This window comes from Eleutherodactylus coqui, chromosome 4 (assembly GCF_035609145.1).
Source record: "Eleutherodactylus coqui strain aEleCoq1 chromosome 4, aEleCoq1.hap1, whole genome shotgun sequence".
NCBI classification, from domain to species: domain Eukaryota; kingdom Metazoa; phylum Chordata; class Amphibia; order Anura; family Eleutherodactylidae; genus Eleutherodactylus; species Eleutherodactylus coqui.
This window is the reverse complement of record NC_089840.1, coordinates 150,921,395-150,942,016: the sequence shown is the minus strand read 5'-3', so window position 1 is coordinate 150,942,016 and position 20,622 is coordinate 150,921,395. Positions and strand designations below refer to the sequence as shown.

At 58.3% G+C, this 20,622-nt stretch overlaps 1 protein-coding gene across 7 annotated transcripts in view; it reads right to left on the bottom strand.

Annotated features, from left to right (window-relative positions):
* Positions 1-2,809, bottom strand: part of NAV1 (neuron navigator 1) — a 274,215-nt gene extending 271,406 nt beyond the window's left edge. For all 7 annotated transcript variants that reach the window (XM_066600314.1, XM_066600316.1, XM_066600318.1 and 4 more), the window contains exon 1: positions 1,737-2,809. In XM_066600314.1, coding sequence (XP_066456411.1) covers positions 1,737-2,247 — 511 coding nt within the window. In that variant the 5' untranslated portion in view covers positions 2,248-2,809. The remainder of the gene's footprint in view (positions 1-1,736) is intronic.
* Positions 2,810-20,622: the final 17,813 nt, after the last annotated feature.

The window sequence follows — 20,622 nt, the reverse complement described above, 5'->3', positions numbered from 1 at the left end:
CTCAGCCTGGCCCGTCTCCTCTAACCCCCCCCCCGATAACAGCCATCTTGCCTCAGCCTGGCCCGTCTCCTCTAACCCCCCTGATAACAGCCATCTTGCCTCAGCCTGGCCTGTCTCCTCTAACCCCCCCGATAACAGCCATCTTGCCTCAGCCTGGCCTGTCTCCTCTAACCCCCCCGATAACAGCCATCTTGCCTCAGCCTGGCCCGTCTCCTCTAACCCCCCCGATAACAGCCATCTTGCCTCAGCCTGGCCCGTCTCCTCTAACCCCCCCGATAACAGCCACCTTGCCTCAGCCTGGCCCGTCTCCTCTAACCCCCCCGATAACAGCCACCTTGCCTCAGCCTGGCCCGTCTCCTCTAACCCCCCCCCCGATAACAGCCACCTTGCCTCAGCCTGGCCCGTCTCCTCTAACCCCCCCGATAACAGCCATCTTGCCTCAGCCTGGCCCGTCTCCTCTAACCTCCCCCCCGATAACAGCCATCTTGCCTCAGCCTGGCCCGTCTCCTCTAACCTCCCCCCCGATAACAGCCATCTTGCCTCAGCCTGGCCCGTCTCCTCTAACCTCCCCCCCGATAACAGCCATCTTGCCTCAGCCTGGCACGTCTCCTCTAAACCCTCGATAACAGCCATCTTGCCTCAGCCTGGCCCGTCTCCTCTAACCCCCCCGATAACAGCCATCTTGCCTCAGCCTGGCCCGTCTCCTCTAACCCCCCCGATAACAGCCATCTTGCCTCAGCCTGGCCCGTCTCCTCTAACCCACCCGATAACAGCCATCTTGCCTCAGCCTGGCCCGTCTCCTCTAACCCCCCCCCCCCCCCCCGCCGATAACAGCCATCTTGCCTCAGCCTGGCGCGTCTCCTCTAACCCCCCCCCCCCCCGATAACAGCCATCTTGCCTCAGCCTGGCGCGTCTCCTCTAACCCCCCCCCCCCCCCGATAACAGCTATCTTGCCTCATCCTGGCCCGTCTCCTCTAACCCCCCCGATAACAGCCATCTTGCCTCAGCCTGGCCCGTCTCCTCTAACCCCCCCGATAACAGCCATCTTGCCTCAGCCTGGCCCGTCTCCTCTAACCCTCCCGATAACAGCCATCTTGCCTCAGCCTGCCCGTCTCCTCTAACCCCCCGATAACAGCCATCTTGCCTCAGCCTGCCCGTCTCCTCTAACCCCCCGATAACAGCCATCTTGCCTCAGCCTGGCCCGTCTCCTCTAACCCCCCCCCCCCGATAACAGCCATCTTGCCTCAGCCTGGCCCGTCTCCTCTAACCCCCCCCCCCCGATAACAGCCATCTTGCCTCAGCCTGGCCCGTCTCCTCTAACCCCCCCGATAACAGCCATCTTGCCTCAGCCTTGCCGTCTCCTCTAACCCCCCCGATAACAGCCATCTTGCCTCAGCCTGGCCCGTCTCCTCTAACCCCCCCCCGATAACAGCCATCTTGCCTCAGCCTGGCCCGTCTCCTCTAACCCCCCCGATAACAGCCATCTTGCCTCAGCCTGGCCCGTCTCCTCTAACCCCCCCGATAACAGCCATCTTGCCTCAGCCTGTCTTGTTTCCTCTAACCCTCCCCACCGATAACAGCCAACTTGCCTCAGGCCAACCCGTCTCCTCTAACCCCCTGACAGCATCCATATTGCCTCAGCCCGTCCTGTCTCCTCTAACTCTCCACTAGCAGCCATCTTATGCCGAGCCCGTCTTCTGATTCGCTGCACAGACTCATCCTTGTGGTTCTCTTACCCAACATCTGGCTGAAGAGCAGCTGCTCCAAGTCACCAAGAACCGTCACCACCAATTCTGGATCCACTTTCAGGAACGTCTTTTTGTCATCAGAGGCTTCCTTTGTAGGGTCTTCTGCCGCAGTGCCCCCCGTGGTCGCGTCCGATGTCTTGCTGAGCGGTTTGACCTCGGCATACGGGCCACGAGGAATGCGGCTGGGGGTCTTGGGCTGAAGCAGAGAGTGCTCAGAACGAGACAGCGCCCTAGACATGGCGGGCGACGCCGGGCCTGCGGTGTGGTTCCTCGGGGGCGTCACCGCAGAAAGGTCATCGCACCAATCAGGGCCGCAGAGACGTAGTTTCTTCTCAGCATCCGTCAGCACGGAGAGGTTTGTTAGGGAGCGCTGACGTCTGAGCGGCGCCCCCGGGAGGCGAGACTCATGGGCTGCACTGGAGGGGCCACGGAAGACACGCAGCTCCGCAGAGCGGCCCGGGCCCACCCCTGAGGGCGGCTTCACTTTCCTCTGCATCATTCCCCTCTATGGAGTAAGAGACAGCGATCAGCAGGGAGGCATCAATGTCTGCGGGGCTAGCAGGGGCCACAGGAAGGACGGAGCTGCTCAGGGGGGCCACAGGACGGGCGAGTGCGGGTCACAGGACAGACGGGGCTGCCAACGGGGCCACAGGACGGACGGAGCCGCACACCGCAGCAAGATGGAGAGGAGGTGGGCGACACGAAGAGAAAGAGGATGGAAAAATGGAGGAGAAGCCTGGGGCGCGGGCGAAGGTCCAAGGGCGACGCACCCGCTCTGGTCCTGCCGGTGCCGACGGCGCTCCCTCCGCTCTCTTCCCTCGACGTCCCCGAGGATGCTGAGAGAAAGGAGGAGGAAGCGAGAAGGGGAGCGTCAGCTAGGAGGGGAAGAAAGAGCAGGAGGAGGGAGAGCGGGCAGCGCCGGGCGGAAGAAGGCGGGAGGACGGTGACGCTGCATCATCTCCTGTCGGGACTCTCTGTATCACGATATGCCTCCTGCAGCCAGACCGGAGACGGTGGGCCCGGGGTCGGCCGCTAGCGCTCCGTTATCTCCATGTCCTCCCAGTACTCACACAACGCCCTGAGCTCATGGAGCCTCATTGTCTGCTCGTTGGAAGGGTTCCACCTAGCGGCTGCAGCGGCCATGACAGGCTCGCCCACATTCTTGCGCAGAGCGGATCGCTGCAGTCCTGACACATCTGCACCTCCTACTGCCGTGCTGGTGCCGATGACCACCGGACTGCAGCCTGCCGGACACTGCATCCTGGTGTCTCTGATCCCCGGACTCCACCCTGCCGGACGCTGCATCCTGGTGGGCTTGAGAACGCTGCAGCCTACCGGACATTGCATCCTGCTACCGATGAACCCCGGGCTGGCCTGCTGGACGCTTCATCCTGGTGGGCTGGAGGACACTGCATCCTGGTGTCAATCACCCCCGGGGTGTAGCCTGTTAGAAGCTGCATCCTGGTGCCGATGACCCCGGGCTGCAGTCTGCTGGATGCTGCATCCTGGTGCCGATAACCCCTCGGCTGCAGCCTGCTGGACACTGCATCCTGGTGGGCTGGAGGACACTGCATTCTGGTGTCCTTAATCACCGGGCTCCAGCCTGCCGGACACTGCATGCTGGTGGGCTGGAGGACGCTGCAGCCTACTAGACGCTGCATCCTGGTGTCGATGACCCCTCGGCTACAGCCTGCTGGACACTGCATCCTGGTGGGCTGGAGGACACTGCATCCTGGTGTCCTTGATCACCAGGCTCCAGCCTGCCGGACGCTGCATGCTGGTGGGCTGGAGGACGCTGCAGCCTACCAGACATTGCATCCTGCTGCCGATGAACCCCTTGTACTGGCCTGCTGGATGCTTTATCCTGGTGGGCTAGAGGACACTGCATCCTGGTGTCGATGACTCCCGGGGTGTAGCCTGCCAGAAGCTGCATTCTGGTGTCACTGATCCCTGGGCTCCAGCCTGCCGTACACTGCAATCTGGTACCGATGACCCCGGGCTGTAGTCTGCTGGAGGCTGCATCCTGGTGCTGATAACCCCTCGGCTACAGCCTGCTGGACACTGCATCCTGGTGGGCTGGAGGACACTGCATTCTGGTGTCCTTGATCACCAGGCTCCAGTCTGCCAGGCACTGCATGCTGGTGGGCTGGAGGATGCTGCAGCCTACTAGACGCTGCATTCTACTGTTGATGATCCCCGGGCTGTAGCCTGCTGGACGCTGCATCCTGGTGGGCTAGAGGACACGGCATCCTGCTGTCGATGACCGCCAGGCTGCAGCCTGGTGCCGATGACCCCGGACTCCACACTGCCGGATGCTGCATCCTAGTGGGCTGGAGGAAGCTGCAGCCTACGGGACGCTGCATCCTGGTGCCGATGAATCCCAGGCTGGCCTGCTTGAGGACACTGCATCCTGGTGTCAATGACCCCTGGGGTGCAGCATGGCGGATACTGCATTCTGGCATCGCTGACCCTCGGGCTCCAGCATGCCGGACACGGCATCCTGGTGCCGATCACCCCCCGGGCTGCAGCATGTCGGACACTGCATCCTGGTGCCGATGACCTCCGGGCTACAGCCTGCCGGATGCTGCATCCTGGTGCCGATGAGCCCCAGGCTGCATCCTGGTGCCGATGATCCCGGGTTGCAGTTTACCTATCCTGCATCCTGGTGCCAATGACCCTGGTCTGCAGCCTGTCAAATACAGCTTCCAGTTAGGCTGAAGGATACTGCATCCTGGTGCCCATGACTCCCTGGCTGCAGCCTGCTGGACGTTGAATCCTGGTAGCCTGAAGGACACTACATCCAGGTGTCGATGACCCCCTTGCTCCAACCTGCCAGATGCTGCATCCTAGTGGGCTGGAAGGCACTGCATCCTGTTGCTGATGACCCCTGGGCTGCAACCTGCCAGATGTTGCATCCTACAACCGATAACCCAGGGCTGCAGCCTAACAGACGCTGCATCCTGGTGGGCTGGAGGACACTGCATCCTTGTGTTGCTGACCCCAAGCTGCAGCATGCCGAATGCTGCATCCTGGTTATTTGGAGGACACTACATCATGGTGTAAAAGAAGTCCCGGGCTCCAAGCCTCACAGACGCTGCATCCTGATGGGCTGGAGGACGCTGCAGCCTACTGGATGCTGCATCCTGGTGCCAATGAACCCCGGGCTGGAGCCTGCTGGACACTTCATCCTAGTGGGCTGGAGGACACTGCACCCTGGTGTCAATGACCCCCGGGGTGCAGGCTGCAAGACACTGCATTCTGGTGCCATTGACCCTGGGCTGCAGCCTGTCAAATACTGCATCCTGTTAGGCTGAAGGACACTGCATCCTGGTGCCTTTGACCCCGGGCTCCAGCCTTCCGGACGCGGCATCATGGTGCCTATGATTCCAGGATGCAGGCTGGAGGACACTGCATCCTGGTGACGATGACCGTTGGACTCCAGCCTGCTAAATGCTGCATCCTGGTGCCGATGAATCCCAGGCAGCTCATTGAGCCTTATTGTCTGCTCGTTTGGAGGGTTCCACTTAGCAGCTGCAGCAGCCATGACAGGCTCGCCCACATTCTTGCGCAGAGCGTATCACTGCAGTCCTGACACATCTGCACCTCCTACTGCCGTGCTGGTGCCGATGACCCCCGGGCTGCAGCCTGCCGGACACTGCATCCTGGTGTCTCTGATCCCCGGAATCCACCCTGCCGGACGCTGCATCCTGGTGGGCTGGAGGACGCTGCAGCCTACCGGACGTTGCATCCTGCTGCCGATGAACCCCGGGCTGGCCTGCTGGGCGCTTCATCCTGGTGGGCTGGAGGACACTGCATCCTGGTGTCAATGACCCCCGGGGTGTAGCCTGCCAGAAGCTGCATTCTGGTGTTGCTGACCCCTGGGCTCCAGCTTGCCGGACACAGCATCCTGGTGCCAATGACCCCGGGCTGCAGTCTGCTGGATGCTGCATCCTGGTGCCAATAACCCCTCGGCTGCAGCCTGCTGGACACTGCATCCTGGTGTGCTGGAGGACACTGCATCCTGGTGTCCTTGATCACCAGGCTCCAGCCTGCCGGACGCTGCATGCTGGTGGGCTGAAGGACCCTGCAGCCTACCGGACATTGCATCTTGGTGCCGGCCGATGAACCCCTTGGGCTGGCCTGTTGGACGCTTCATCCTGGTGGGCTAGAGGACACTGCATCCTGGTGTCGATGACCCCCAGGGTGTAGCCTGCTAGAAGCTGCATTCTGGTGTCGCTGACCCCTGCGCTCCAGCCTGCCGGACACTGCATCCTGGTGCTGATGACACCAGGCTGCAGTCTACTGGACGCTGCATCCTGGTGCCAATAACACCTCGGCTGCAGCCTGCTAGACACTGCATCCTGGTGGGCTGGAGGAAACTGCATCCTGGTGTCAATGACCCCCGGGGTGTAGTCTGACAGAAGCTGCATTCTGGTGTCACTGATCCCTGGGCTCCAGCCTGACGTACACTGCATGCTGGTACCGATGACCCCGGGCTGCAGTCTGCTGGACGCTGCATCCTGGTGCTGATAACCCCTCGGCTGCAGCCTGCTGGACACTGCATCCTGGTGGGCTGGAGGACACTGCATTCTGGTGTCCTTAATCACCGGGCTCCAGCCTGCCGGACACTGCATGCTGGTGGGCTGGAGGACGCTGCAGCCTACTAGACACAGCATCCTGGTGTCGATGACCCCCGGGCTGTAGCCTGCTGGACGCTGCATCCTGGTGGGCTTGAGGACACTGCATCCTGCTGTCGATGAACCCTGGGCTGCAGCCTGCCGGACGCTGTATCCTGGTGCCGATGACCCCGGACTCCACACTGCCGGACGCTGCAGCCTGGTGTCGATGACCCCCGGGGTGTAGCCTGCTAGAAGCCACATTCTGGTGTCGCTGACCCCTGGGCTCCAGCCTGCCGGACACTGCATCCTGGTGCTGATGACACCGGGCTGCAGTCTACTGGACGCTGCATCCTGGTGCCGATAACCCCTCAGCTGCAGCCTGCTGGACACTGCATCCTGGTGGGCTGGAGGACACTGCATTCTGGTGTCCTTAATCACCGGGCTCCAGCCTGCCGGACACTGCATGCTGGTGGGCTGGAGGACGCTGCAGCCTACTAGACGCTACATCCTGGTGTCGATGACCCCCGGGCTGTAGCCTGCTGGACGCTGTATCCTGGTGGGCTAGAGGACACTGCATCCTGCGGTCGATGACCCCCGGGCTGCAGCCTGTCGGACGCTGCATCCTGGTGCCGATGACCCCGGACTCCACACTGACGGACGCTGCATCCTATGGGGCTGGCGGACGCTGCATTCTGCTGCCGATGAATCCCGGGCTGGCCTGCTTGAGGACACTGAATCCTGGTGTCAATGACCCCTGGGGTGCAGCATGGCGGATAGTGCATTCTGGCGTCGCTCACCCTTGGGCTCCAGCATGCTGGACACTGCATCCTGGTGCCGATCACCCCCGGCTGCAGCATGTCGGACACTGCATCCTGGTGCCGATGACCTCCGGGCTACAGTTTGCCAGACGCTGCATCCTGGTGCCGATGAACCCCAGGCTGCATCCTGGTGCCGATGACTCCGGGTTGCAGATTACCGATCCTGCATCTTGGTGCCGATGACCCTGGGCTGCAGCCTGCCAAATACAGCTTCCAGTTAGGCTGAAGGATACTGCATCCTGGTGCCCATGACTTCCTGGCTGCAGCCTGCTGGATGCTGAATCCTGGTAGCCTGAAGGACACTACATCCAGGTGTCGATGACCCCCTTGCTCCAACCTGCCAGATGCTGCATCCTACTGGGCTGGAGGGCACTGCATCCTGTTGCTGATGACCCCTGGGCTGCAACCTGCCAGATGTTGCATCCTACAACTGATAACCCAGGGCTGCAGCCTGACAGACACTGCATCCTGATGGGCTGGAGGACACTGCATCCTAGTGTTGCTGACCCCAAGCTGCAGCATGCCGAATGCTGCATCCTGGTGAGTTGGAAGACACTACATCATGGTGTAAAAGAAGTCCCATGGTCCAAGCCTCACGGACGCTGCATCCTGATGGGCTGGAGGACACTGCAGCCTACTGGACGCTGCATCCTTGTGCCAATGAACCCCGGGCTGGAGCCTGCTGGGCACTTCCTCCTAGTGGGCTGGAGGACACTGCATCCTGGTGTCAATGACCCCCGGGGTGCAGGCTGCCAGACACTGCATTCTGGTGCCGTTGACCCTGGGCTGCAGCCTGCCAAATACTGCATCCTGTTAGGCTGAAGGACACTGCATCCTGGTGCCTATGACCCCGGGCTCCAGCCTGCTGGACGCTGCATCATGGTGTCTATGACTCCAGGATGCAGGCTGGAGGACACTGCATCCTGGAGACGATGACCGTTGGACTCCAGCCTGCTAAATGCTGCATCCTGGTGCCGATGAACCCCAGGCTGCATCCTGGTGCCGATGACCCCGGGCTGCAGTCTACTGGTCCTGCGTCCTGGTGCCGATGACCCTGGGCTGCAGCCTGCCAAATACAGCATCCTGTTAGGCTGAAGGATACTGCATCCTGTTGCCCATGACTCCCTGGCTGCAGCCTGCTGGACGCTGAATCCTGGTAGGCAGAAGGACACTACATCCTGGTGTCGATGACCCCCTTGCTCCAGCCTGCCAGATGCTGCATCCTAGTGGGCTGGAAGGCACTGCATCCTGTTGCTGATGACCCCTGGGCTGCAACCTGCCGGATGTTGCATCCTGCAACCTATGACCCAAGGCTGCAGCCTGCCGGACACTGTATCCTGCTGGTCTGGAGGACACTGCATCCTAGTATTGCTGACCCCAGGCTGCAGTGTGCCGAACGCTGCATCTTGGTGAGCTGGAGGACATTACATCCTGGTGTAAAAGAGCCCCGGGCTCCAGCCTGCCAGACACTGCATCCTGGTGTCGATGACCCCGGGCTCCAGCCTGCCAGATGCAGCTACATGGTGCTTATGACCCCACATTGCAGGCTGGAGCACACTACATCCTGGTGCCGATGACCACCGGGCTCCAACCTGCCAAATGCTACATCCTGGTACCGATAACCCCGGGCTCCAGCCTGCCAAGCGCTGCATCCTGGTGCCGATGACCCCGGACTCCAGTCTCCTGCACGCTGCATCTTGGTGGGCTTAAACACAATGCATCCTGGTGCCAATGACCCCAGGCTCCAGTCTGTGGGAAACTGGATCCTATTGGGCAGGAGGACACTGCACCCTGGTGCCGATGACTCCTGGGTTACAACCTGCCTGATGCTGCATACTGGTGCCGAAGAACCCCGGGCTGCTGCCTGACAGGCACTACATCTTGGTGGGCTGGAGAATGCTGCATCCTGGTGCTGATGACCCCGGGCTGCAGCCTGCCCGATTCTGTATCCTATTAGGTTGGAGGACACTGCATCCTGGTGCCAATGACCCAGGGCTGCAGCCTGCCAGACTCTGCATCCTGCTTGGCTGGAGGACACTGTATCCTAGTGTCACTGACCCCAAGGTGAGGCAGACGGAACGCTGCATCCTGGTGGGCTTGAGGTCACTACATCCTGGTGTAAAAGAGCCCCGTGCTCCAGCCTGCCGAATGCTGCATCCTGGTGTTGATGACCTTGAGCTCCAGCCTGCCGAACGTGGCTTCATGGTGCCTATGATCTCGGTATGCAGGCTGGAGGACACTGCACCCTGGTGCCAATGACCGCCAGGCTCCAGTCTGCCAAATGCTACATCCTGGTGCTGATGACCCCGGGCTGCAGCCTGCCGGATGCTGTATCCTATTATGCTGGAGGACTCTGCATCCTGGAGCCAATGACCACTGGGCTCTAGCCTGCTGGACGCTGCATCCTGGTGGGCAGGAGGACACTGCATCCTGGTACTGATGACCCAGGGCTGCAGCCTGCCAGATTCTGCATCCTGCTGGGCTGGGGGACACTGCATCCTAGTGTCGCTGACCCCAAGCTGAGGCATGCCGAACGCTGCATCCTGGTGCCGATGACCGCCAGGCTCCAGTCTCCCAAATGCTACATCCTGGTTCTGATGACCACAGGCTGCAGCCTGCCAGACTGTTGCTGATAACCCCTCGGCTACAACCTGCCGGACATTGCATCCTGCAACAGATGAGCCAGGGCTGCAGCCTGCTGGATACTGCATCCTGTTCAGCTGGAGGACACTGCATCCTAGTATCGCTGACCCCAGTCTGCATCATGCCGAACGCTGCATCCTGGTGGGCTGGAGGACACTACATCCTGGTGTGAAAGAGCCCCAGGCTCCAGCCTGGCGAATGCTGCATTCTGATGCCGATGACCCCAGGCTCCAGCCTGCTGGACGTGGCATCCTGGTGGGCTGGAGAACACTACATCCTGCTGTGAAAGAGCCCTGGGCTCCAGCCTGCTGGACACTGCATCTTGGCTACGATGACCCCCACACCAGTCTCCTGGACGCTGCATCCTGGTGGGTTGGGGGACACTGCATCCTAGTGCCGATGACCCCGGGCTCCAGCCTTCCAGACACTGCATCCTTGTGGGCTGGAGGACACTACATCCTGCTGTGAATGAGCCTCGGGCTCCAGTGTGCCAGATGGTGCACCCTGTTGCTGATGAACCCTGGGCTGCAACCTGCCAGATGCTGCATTCTCGTACCAATGACGCGCGGCTGCAGCCTGCCTGACACTGCATCCTACTGGGCTGGAAGTCACTGCATCCTGGTGCCGATGAGCCCGGGCTCCAGGTGGCTGGACACTGCATCCTGGAGTCGCTGACCCTGGACTGCAGCATACCAAAAGCTGCATCCTGGTGGGCTAGAGGACACTGCATCCTGGTGTCGATGACCTCCAGGGTGTAGCCTGCTAGAAGCTGCATTCTGGTGTCGCTGACCCCTGCGCTCCAGCCTGCCGGACACTGCATCCTGGTGCTGATGACACCAGGCTGCAGTCTACTGGACGCTGCATCCTGGTGCCAATAACACCTCGGCTGCAGCCTGCTAGACACTGCATCCTGGTGGGCTGGAGGAAACTGCATCCTGGTGTCAATGACCCCCGGGGTGTAGTCTGACAGAAGCTGCATTCTGGTGTCACTGATCCCTGGGCTCCAGCCTGACGTACACTGCATGCTGGTACCGATGACCCCGGGCTGCAGTCTGCTGGACGCTGCATCCTGGTGCTGATAACCCCTCGGCTGCAGCCTGCTGGACACTGCATCCTGGTGGGCTGGAGGACACTGCATTCTGGTGTCCTTAATCACCGGGCTCCAGCCTGCCGGACACTGCATGCTGGTGGGCTGGAGGACGCTGCAGCCTACTAGACGCTGCATCCTGGTGTCGATGACCCCCGGGCTGTAGCCTGCTGGACGCTGCATCCTGGTGGGCTTGAGGACACTGCATCCTGCTGTCGATGAACCCTGGGCTGCAGCCTGCCGGACGCTGCATCCTGGTGCCGATGACCCCGGACTCCACACTGCCGGACGCTGCAGCCTGGTGTCGATGACCCCCGGGGTGTAGCCTGCTAGAAGCCACATTCTGGTGTCGCTGACCCCTGGGCTCCAGCCTGCCGGACACTGCATCCTGGTGCTGATGACACCGGGCTGCAGTCTACTGGACGCTGCATCCTGGTGCCGATAACCCCTCGGCTGCAGCCTGCTAGACACTGCATCCTGGTGGCCTGGACGAAACTGCATCCTGGTGTCAATGACCCCCGGGGTGTAGCCTGACAGAAGCTGCATTCTGGTGTCACTGATCCCTGGGTTCCAGCCTGCCGTACACTGCATGCTGGTACCGATGACCCTGGGATGCAGTCTGCTGGACGCTGCATCCTGGTGCTGATAACCCCTCGGCTGTAGCCTGCTGCACACTGCATCCTGGTGGGCTGGAGGACACTGCATTCTGGTGTCCTTGATCACCGGGCTCCAGCCTGCCGGATACTGCATGCTGGTGGACTGGAGGACGCTGCAGCCTACTAGACGCTACATCCTGGTGTCGATGACCCCCGGGCTGTAGCCTGCTGGACGCTGTATCCTGGTGGGCTAGAGGACACTGCATCCTGCGGTCGATGACCCCCGGGCTGCAGCCTGTCGGACGCTGCATCCTGGTGCCGATGACCCCGGACTCCACACTGACGGACGCTACATCCTAGGGGGCTGGAGGACGCTGCATTCTGCTGCCGGTGAATCCCGGGCTGGCCTGCTTGAGGACACTGAATCCTGGTGTCAATGACCCCTGGGGTGCAGCATGGCGGATAGTGCATTCTGGCGTCGCTCACCCTTGGGCTCCAGCATGCTGGACACTGCATCCTGGTGCCGATCACCCCCGGCTGCAGCATGTCGGACACTGCATCCTGGTGCCGATGACTCCGGGTTGCAGATTACCGATCCTGCATCTTGGTGCCGATGACCCTGGGCTGCAGCCTGCCAAATACAGCTTCCAGTTAGGCTGAAGGATACTGCATCCTGGTGCCCATGACTTCCTGGCTGCAGCCTGCTGGATGCTGAATCCTAGTAGCCTGAAGGACACTACATCCAGGTGTCGATGACCCCCTTGCTCCAACCTGCCAGATGCTGCATCCTAGTGGGCTGGAGGGCACTGCATCCTGTTGCTGATGACCCCTGGGCTGCAACCTGCCAGATGCTGCATCCTACAACCGATAACCCAGGGCTGCAGCCTGACAGACACTGCATCCTGATGGGCTGGAGGACACTGCATCCTAGTGTTGCTGACCCCAAGCTGCAGCGTGCCGAATGCTGCATCCTGGTGAGTTGGAAGACACTACATCATGGTGTAAAAGAAGTCCCATGGTCCAAGCCTCACGGACGCTGCATCCTGATGGGCTGGAGGACGCTGCAGCCTACTGGACGCTGCATCCTTGTGCCAATGAACCCCGGGCTGGAGCCTGCTGGGCACTTCCTCCTAGTGGGCTGGAGGACACTGCATCCTGGTGTCAATGACCCCCGGGGTGCAGGCTGCCAGACACTGCATTCTGGTGCCGTTGACCCTGGGCTGCAGCCTGCCAAATACTGCATCCTGTTAGGCTGAAGGACACTGCATCCTGGAGACGATGACCGTTGGACTCCAGCCTGCTAAATGCTGCATCCTGGTGCCGATGAACCCCAGGCTGCAGTCTACTGGTCCTGTGTCCTGGTGCCGATGACCCTGGGCTGCAGCTTGCCAAATACAGCATCCTGTTAGGCTGAAGGATACTGCATCCTGTTGCCCATGACTCCCTGGCTGCAGCCTGCTGGACGCTGAATCCTGGTAGGCAGAAGGACACTACATCCTGGTGTCGATGACCCCCTTGCTCCAGCCTGCCAGATGCTGCATCCTAGTGGGCTGGAAGGCACTGCATCCTGTTGCTGATGACCCCTGGGCTGCAACCTGCCGGATGTTGCATCCTGCAACCTATGACCCAAGGCTGCAGCCTGCCGGACACTGTATCCTGCTGGTCTGGAGGACACTGCATCCTAGTATTGCTGACCCCAGGCTGCAGTGTGCCGAACGCTGCATCTTGGTGAGCTGGAGGACATTACATCCTGGTGTAAAAGAGCCCCGGGCTTCAGCCTGCCAAACACTGCATCCTGGTGTCGATGACCCCGGGCTCCAGCCTGCCAGATGCAGCTACATGGTGCTTATGACCCCACATTGCAGGCTGGAGCACACTACATCCTGGTGCCGATGACCACCGGGCTCCAACCTGCCAAATGCTACATCCTGGTACCGATAACCCCGGGCTCCAGCCTGCCAAGCGCTGCATCCTGGTGCCGATGACCCCGGACTCCAGCCTCCTGCACGCTGCATCTTGGTGGGCTTAAACACAATGCATCCTGGTGCCAATGACCCCAGGCTCCAGTCTGTGGGAAACTGGATCCTATTGGGCAGGAGGACACTGCACCCTGGTGCCGATGACTCCTGGGTTACAACCTGCCTGATGCTGCATACTGGTGCCGAAGAACCCCGGGCTGCTGCCTGACAGGCACTACATCTTGGTGGGCTGGAGAATGCTGCATCCTGGTGCTGATGACCCCGGGCTGCAGCCTGCCCGATTCTGTATCCTATTAGGTTGGAGGACACTGCATCCTGGTGCCAATGACCCAGGGCTGCAGCCTGCCAGACTCTGCATCCTGCTTGGCTGGAGGACACTGCATCCTAGTGTCACTGACCTCAAGGTGAGGCAGACGGAACGCTGCATCCTGGTGGGCTTGAGGTCACTACATCCTGGTGTAAAAGAGCCCCGTGCTCCAGCCTGCCGAATGCTGCATCCTGGTGTTGATGACCTTGAGCTCCAGCCTGCCGAATGTGGCTTCATGGTGCCTATGATCTCGGTATGCAGGCTGGAGGACACTGCACCCTGGTGCCGATGACCGCCAGGCTCCAGTCTGCCAAATGCTACATCCTGGTGCTGATGACCCGGGGCTGCAGCCTGCCGGATGCTGTATCCTATTATGCTGGAGGACACTGCATCCTGGAGCCAATGACTACTGGGCTCTAGCCTGCTGGACGCTGCATCCTGGTGGGCAGGAGGACACTGCATCCTGGTACTGATGACCCAGGGCTGCAGCCTGCCAGATTCTGCATCCTGCTGGGCTGGGGGACACTGCATCCTAGTGTCGCTGACCCCAAGCTGAGGCATGCCGAATGCTGCATCCTGGTGCCGATGACCGCCAGGCTCCAGTCTCCCAAATGCTACATCCTGGTTCCGATGACCACAGGCTGCAGCCTGCCAGACTGTTGCTGATAACCCCTCGGCTGCAACCTGCCGGACATTGCATCCTGCAACAGATGAGCCAGGGCTGCAGCCTGCTGGATACTGCATCCTGTTCAGCTGGAGGACACTGCATCCTAGTATCGCTGACCCCAGTCTGCATCATGCCGAACGCTGCATCCTGATGGGCTGGAGGACACTACATCCTGGTGTGAAAGAGCCCCAGGCTCCAGCCTGGCGAACGCTGCATTCTGATGCCGATGACCCCAGGCTCCAGCCTGCTGGACGTGGCATCCTGGTGGGCTGGAGAACACTACATCCTGCTGTGAAAGAGCCCTGGGCTCCAGCCTGCTGGACACTGCATCTTGGCTACGATGACCCCCACACCAGTCTCCTGGACGCTGCATCCTGGTGGGTTGGGGGACACTGCATCCTAGTGCCGATGACCCCGGGCTCCAGCCTTCCAGACACTGCATCCTTGTGGGCTGGAGGACACTACATCCTGCTGTGAATGAGCCTCGGGCTCCAGTGTGCCAGATGGTGCATCCTGTTGCTGATGAACCCTGGGCTGCAACCTGCCAGATGCTGCATTCTCGTACCAATGACGCGCGGCTGCAGCCTGCCTGACACTGCATCCTACTGGGCTGGAAGTCACTGCATCCTGGTGCTGATGAGCCCGGGCTCCAGGTTGCTGGACACTGCATCCTGGAGTCGCTGACCCTGGACTGCAGCATACCAAAAGCTGCATCTTGGTAGGCTAGAGAACACTGCATCCTGGTGTCAATGAACCCCAGGGTGCAGCCTGCCGGATGCTGATCCTGCCATTTCTGACGCCTCGGCTCCAGCCTTCTAGACGCTGCATCCTGGTGCCGATTAACCGTGGGCTCCAGTCTGCTGAATGCTGCATCCTCGTGGGCTGGAGGACAGTGCATCCTGGTGCCAATTAAACCCGGACTCCAGCCTGTTGGATGCTACATCCTGGTTGGCTGGCTGCGGCCTGCTGGATGCTGAATCCTTTTGCTGATGACCCCTGGGCTGCAACTCTCCGGATGCTGCATCCGGGTGCCTGTGACCCTCGGCTGCAGCCTACCGGATTCTGCATCCTGTTAGGCTGGAGGACGCTGCATCCTGGTGCCGATGACCTCTGGGCTGCAGCCTGCCGGAAGCGGCATCCTAGTGCCTATGACCCCGGGATGCAGCCTTCCGGACTCTGCATCCTGTTGCTCATGACCCATGGGCTGCTACCTGCAAGATGTTGCACCCTGCTGGGCTGGAGAACGCTGCATCCTTGTGTCGCTGATCCCAAGTTGCAGCGTGCCGAATGCTACATCCTGGTGGGCTGGAGGACACTACATCCTGGTGTGAGAGCGCCCCAGCCTCCAGCCTGCCGGACGCTGCATGCTGGTGCAGATGACGCCAAGCTCCAGCCTGCTGGACTCGGCATCCTGATGCCGACGACCCCCGGGCTACAGCATGCTGGAGGACACTGCATCCTGGTGTTGCTGAACCCGGGCTGCAGCCTTGCCGAACGCTGCATGCTAGTGCCTATGACCCTGGAATGCAGCCTGCCAGACACTGCATCTTTGTGGGCTTGAGGACACTACATCCTGCTGTGAATGAGCCTTGTGCTCCAGCCTGGTGGATGCTGCATTCTGGTGCCAGTGACCCCTGTCGCGAGCTTCCTGGACACTGCATCCTGGTGGGCTGGAGGACACTGCATCCTGGTGCCGATGATCGTCAGGCTTCAGCCTGCTGGATGCTGCATCCTGGTGCCAATGACCCCGGGCTGCAACCTGCCGGATACTGCATTCTGGTGGGCAGGAACACACTGCATCTTTGGAAGATGCTGTATCCTGGTGAGCTGGAGGACGCTGCATCCTGGTGAGCTGTCGGACACTGCATCCTGATGGGCTGGAGGACGCTGCATCCTTAAACTGATGAGTTCCCACTCTCAAGGCTGCCGCACGCTATGTCCTGGTATGCTAGAGGATCCTGCATCCACGTGTTGATGCCCCCCAGGCTCCAGCCTGCTGGACGCTGCATCCTGGTGCCAATGACCCCTGGCCGCAGCCTGCAGGACTCTGCATTCTGTTACCTATGACTCTTGGCTGCAGTCTGCCGGTTGCTAGATTCTGGTGGACTGAAGGACACTGTATCCTGGTGGGATGATAATTGGGTTCCAGCCTGCCAGACACTGCATCCTGATGCCGATGACTCCCGGGGTAGCCTGTCGGATGCTGCATCCCGGTGGGATGGAAGATGCTGCATCCTGAGGGGCTACAGGACACTGCATCTTTGTGTCGATGACCCCTGGACTCCAGCCTGCCAGACGCAGCATCCTGTTGTCGATGACCCCTGGGCGATTGCCTGCAGGACACTGCATCATGGTGAGCTAGAGGATGCTGCTGCCTTTTGCCGATGACCCCTTATTGCTTAAGCATACAGGACACTGCATCCTGGTGTCGATGACACCCGGGCTTCAGCCTGCCAGACACTGTATCCTGGTGCCGATGACCCCCGAGGCCAGCCTGTCGGACGCTGTATCTTGGTGGGCTGGAGGACACTGCATCCTTGTGTCGATGACCCCTGTATTCCAGCCTGCCTGATGCAGTATCCTGTTGTCGATGACCCCCGGGCGCTTTCCTGCTTGATGCTGCATCTTGGTGGGCTAGAGGACCCTGCATCCTGGTGTTGATGGCGCTGCATCCTGGTGGGCTGGAGGACGCTTAAGGGGGGACCTGGCTGTAGTTCCTGGGTAAATAACCTTCTGGATGCACTAAGATTATAACTGGACATGTATTCTCCTCTCTGCGCTACGTCCCACGTCACATTAACAGGATGCTCGTTAAGGCCGGTCTCACACAAACGAGTCGGATTCCGCATGCCGGATGCTGCATGAATCAGGCTCGGACCCTGGCCAGCGACCTCGCGTATCTTTGCCTTCTGCATTGTGGATGCTCATCGTCAGTCATGCGTAGTACAGATTTAAAAAGAAAAAAAAAAGTTTTTCTTGAGCCGTTGCTAGGTACCCGTGGCCTATCCGCAATGTCAATTACAGATGGGCCCCGGGTCAGACGGCTTCAATTGACTTTAATAGAAGCCATCCGTGCAGAATCCGCGCAATAATAGAACGTTCTGTGATTTTAAACCCGCTTGTGGAAATTGCAATCGCAGTCGGATATTTTTCCAGGGGGATTTGAAAAGGCGTGTCGCTAGTACCAGATACCCTCTGGGGAATGCACCAAGGCTTTAAAACAAAGTGTGAATTTGAACAGACCCAAATTAAATTCCTGGGTTACAATATCTCCCCAGACGGCCTATGTGTGGATCCCAGCAAGATTAAAGCCATCCTGGATTGGCTCATTTGAAGAAATTTGAAGGAAGTACAGCGCCTCGTCAATTTCGCAAACTTCTACAGAAAACTTATTGAGGACTTTTCAAAAGTCATCTCTCTGATCACCTCCTTCTCAAAGAAAGCACACACGTATTCCTGGTTCCTGGAGGCACAAGTTGCTTTGGAGAAACTAAAGGCTCTGTTTACTTCAGAACCAGTACTGATCCACCCAAGACCGGAATTACCTTTTGTTGTGGGGGTGTATGCCTCCGACTCTGCTGTGGGAGCTATCCTATATCAGTGAGTCGGAGATAAAATGCAACTACATACTCGTGCATTTCTGTCGTACACCCTATCACCCGCGGAGAAAAACTATGATGTTGGGATCAAGGAACTTTTTTGTCCATCATGGTAGCTTTCACCAAATGGAAGCACCTCTTGGAAGGAGCACATCATCCAGTAACAGGTCTTAATGACCATAAAATCCTAGAATTTCTCTGTACTGCCAAGAGGCTATCTGCTAGACAAGCACAATGGGCCTTGTTCTTCTCCAGGTTTAATTTTGTTGTGTCCTACCACCCGGGCTTTCGAAATGGCAAGGCAAATGCATTGTCCAGGATATTTTTGGAGCCTGAAGAGAAGATGAATACAGACCACACAATTCTGTGCTCTCAAAATTTTTTGGGTTTCCTGCATTCTGAGGACCTCCTAACAAAGCTCAAGGGAGGCCATGAAAGGGACCCTCAAATGGGTCCACGATTCCAAGGCCTTGGAGTCACAAGGACTCTGGAACTCCTGCTTCATTCCTTCTGGTGGCCTAACTTCAAGCAGGATGTGAAGAGGTATGTCACCTCTTGGTAGGTATATGCTCAGAATAAGATGCCACGAGCCTGTCCTCTGGGTTTCCTACAACCCCTTCCAGTCCCATCCAGGCCATAGGGGTCCATATCTATGAAACTTCATTGTAGAGCTACCTCCCTCGAAAGGGATGACCACCATTCTTGTTGTCATGGATCGACTTACGAAGATGGCTCACTTCATCTTCATCAAAGGAATTCCAACTGTGGAGTACACTGCAGAGTTGATGATCCAAGAGATTTTCCACCTAAATGGCTTTTCTTATGTGGTCTCTGACAGAGGGGTATAGTTTACGTCAAAGTTCTGGAAACATTTCTGCACAGCCTTGGGAACTACTGTGAATCTCTTCTCTGCCTTTCCTTCTCAATCTAATGACCAAACTTAAAGAACAAACTGCTTCATTTCCCATCTTCAGGATGACTGGGGGGATTATTTATTGACAGCAGAGTTCACTTACAATAACTCTCAACACAGTTTTACTGTCCAGAGCCCATTCTACGCCAACTATGGGATAAACCCTGTGTTATTCTTGGCCTTCCTATCAACACCCCTGTCCCGACTGTCAGTAACAGACTGACAGCGTTAGCAGAAACCCAATAAGTATTAAAAGAAGCCTTGCAGGAAGCCCAAAATGCCTATGAAAAAGCAGCCGGCCCACACCACCAAGCATCTCTTACCTTTTGGGTTGGAAAAAAGGTGTGGTTGTCCACTAAAAATTTAAAGGTCCACGTACCCTTTCCCAAACTTGGGCAAAATTTTATTGAGCCCTTTCCAGTCTCAGAGAAGGTCAGCCAAGTGGCTTTTTTGGTTGAAGCTCACAGGAAGCCTAAGGATTCATGCTGTTTTCCACATTTCCTTGCTAAAGCCATTTCAGGAAAGCACTTTCATCGGAAGACATAAACCGCCTCCCCCTCCTGTGAAGGTTCAAGGCCAAGACAAATTTGTTGTAGAGTAGATCCTTGACTCCAGACGACATCGAGGAAGATATTACAATACCTTATACAGTGGCATGAATATGGATCAGAGGAAAACTCCTGGGAACCAGAACAAAATGTGCATGCCCCTGGGATGTGCAGCGGACATCCTCGAAAGGAGGGGGGGGGGCTAATGTCAGGGCTCAAACCCACGACCTCCTGTACTCCAGTTAGTAGCTCTCCTCCTCATTGAGCTATCCAGCTTGTAGAACAAATTCTCCTGCACACCTCAGCTTTGTTCTGTGATCCCAGTTCTATAGCCCCTGCCTTCTGGTCCGGACTCTGCCTCTGTCTTTGATTGCACTTCCTATATGAGCCTGACCTTGCCACTCCCTCAATACAAGATTACTCTGCTCCAGAGCGTTTGATCCAGCTTCTATTTGCCTGCTATTGCTACAAGACTTCTCAATACCAACTCCTGGCTTTTCCTCCTGACTATGTTATCTGCATCATCCATTGTACTGCAACCGAGACTTCCCAATATCGACTCCTGGCTTTTCCTTCTGACTATGTTACCCGCCTCATCCATTGTACTGCAACTGAGACTCCCCGTTACTGACTCATGGTTTCCATCTGATTACTCTCTAGTGCTCTGCACAGCTACTACTCCTGCGGCTCCTCCCCAGCAATGGTAAGATGTTACATTGGGAAAGATCTCTGTACTAACTCCTGATATATCTATATATAGTTATTAGAATGCCCCCTTGTTACAGTCACAGTCCTGAGTATAAACAGATCATGGGAGAGATCTCTATACTGACCCCTTGTGTATATCTATACATAGTTATTAAAGTGCCCCCTCGTTACAGTCCTGGGTATAAGTAGATGATGGGAGAGATCTTTGTACCAACCCATGACATATCTATACATAACTATTAGAGCACCCCCTTGTTACAGGCACAGTTCTGGATATAAACAGGTCATGGGAGAAATCTCAGTACTGAGTCCTGATATATCTATACATAGTTATTAAAGCACTCCCTTGTCACAGTCCTGGGTATAAAAACATGATGGGAGAGATTTCTG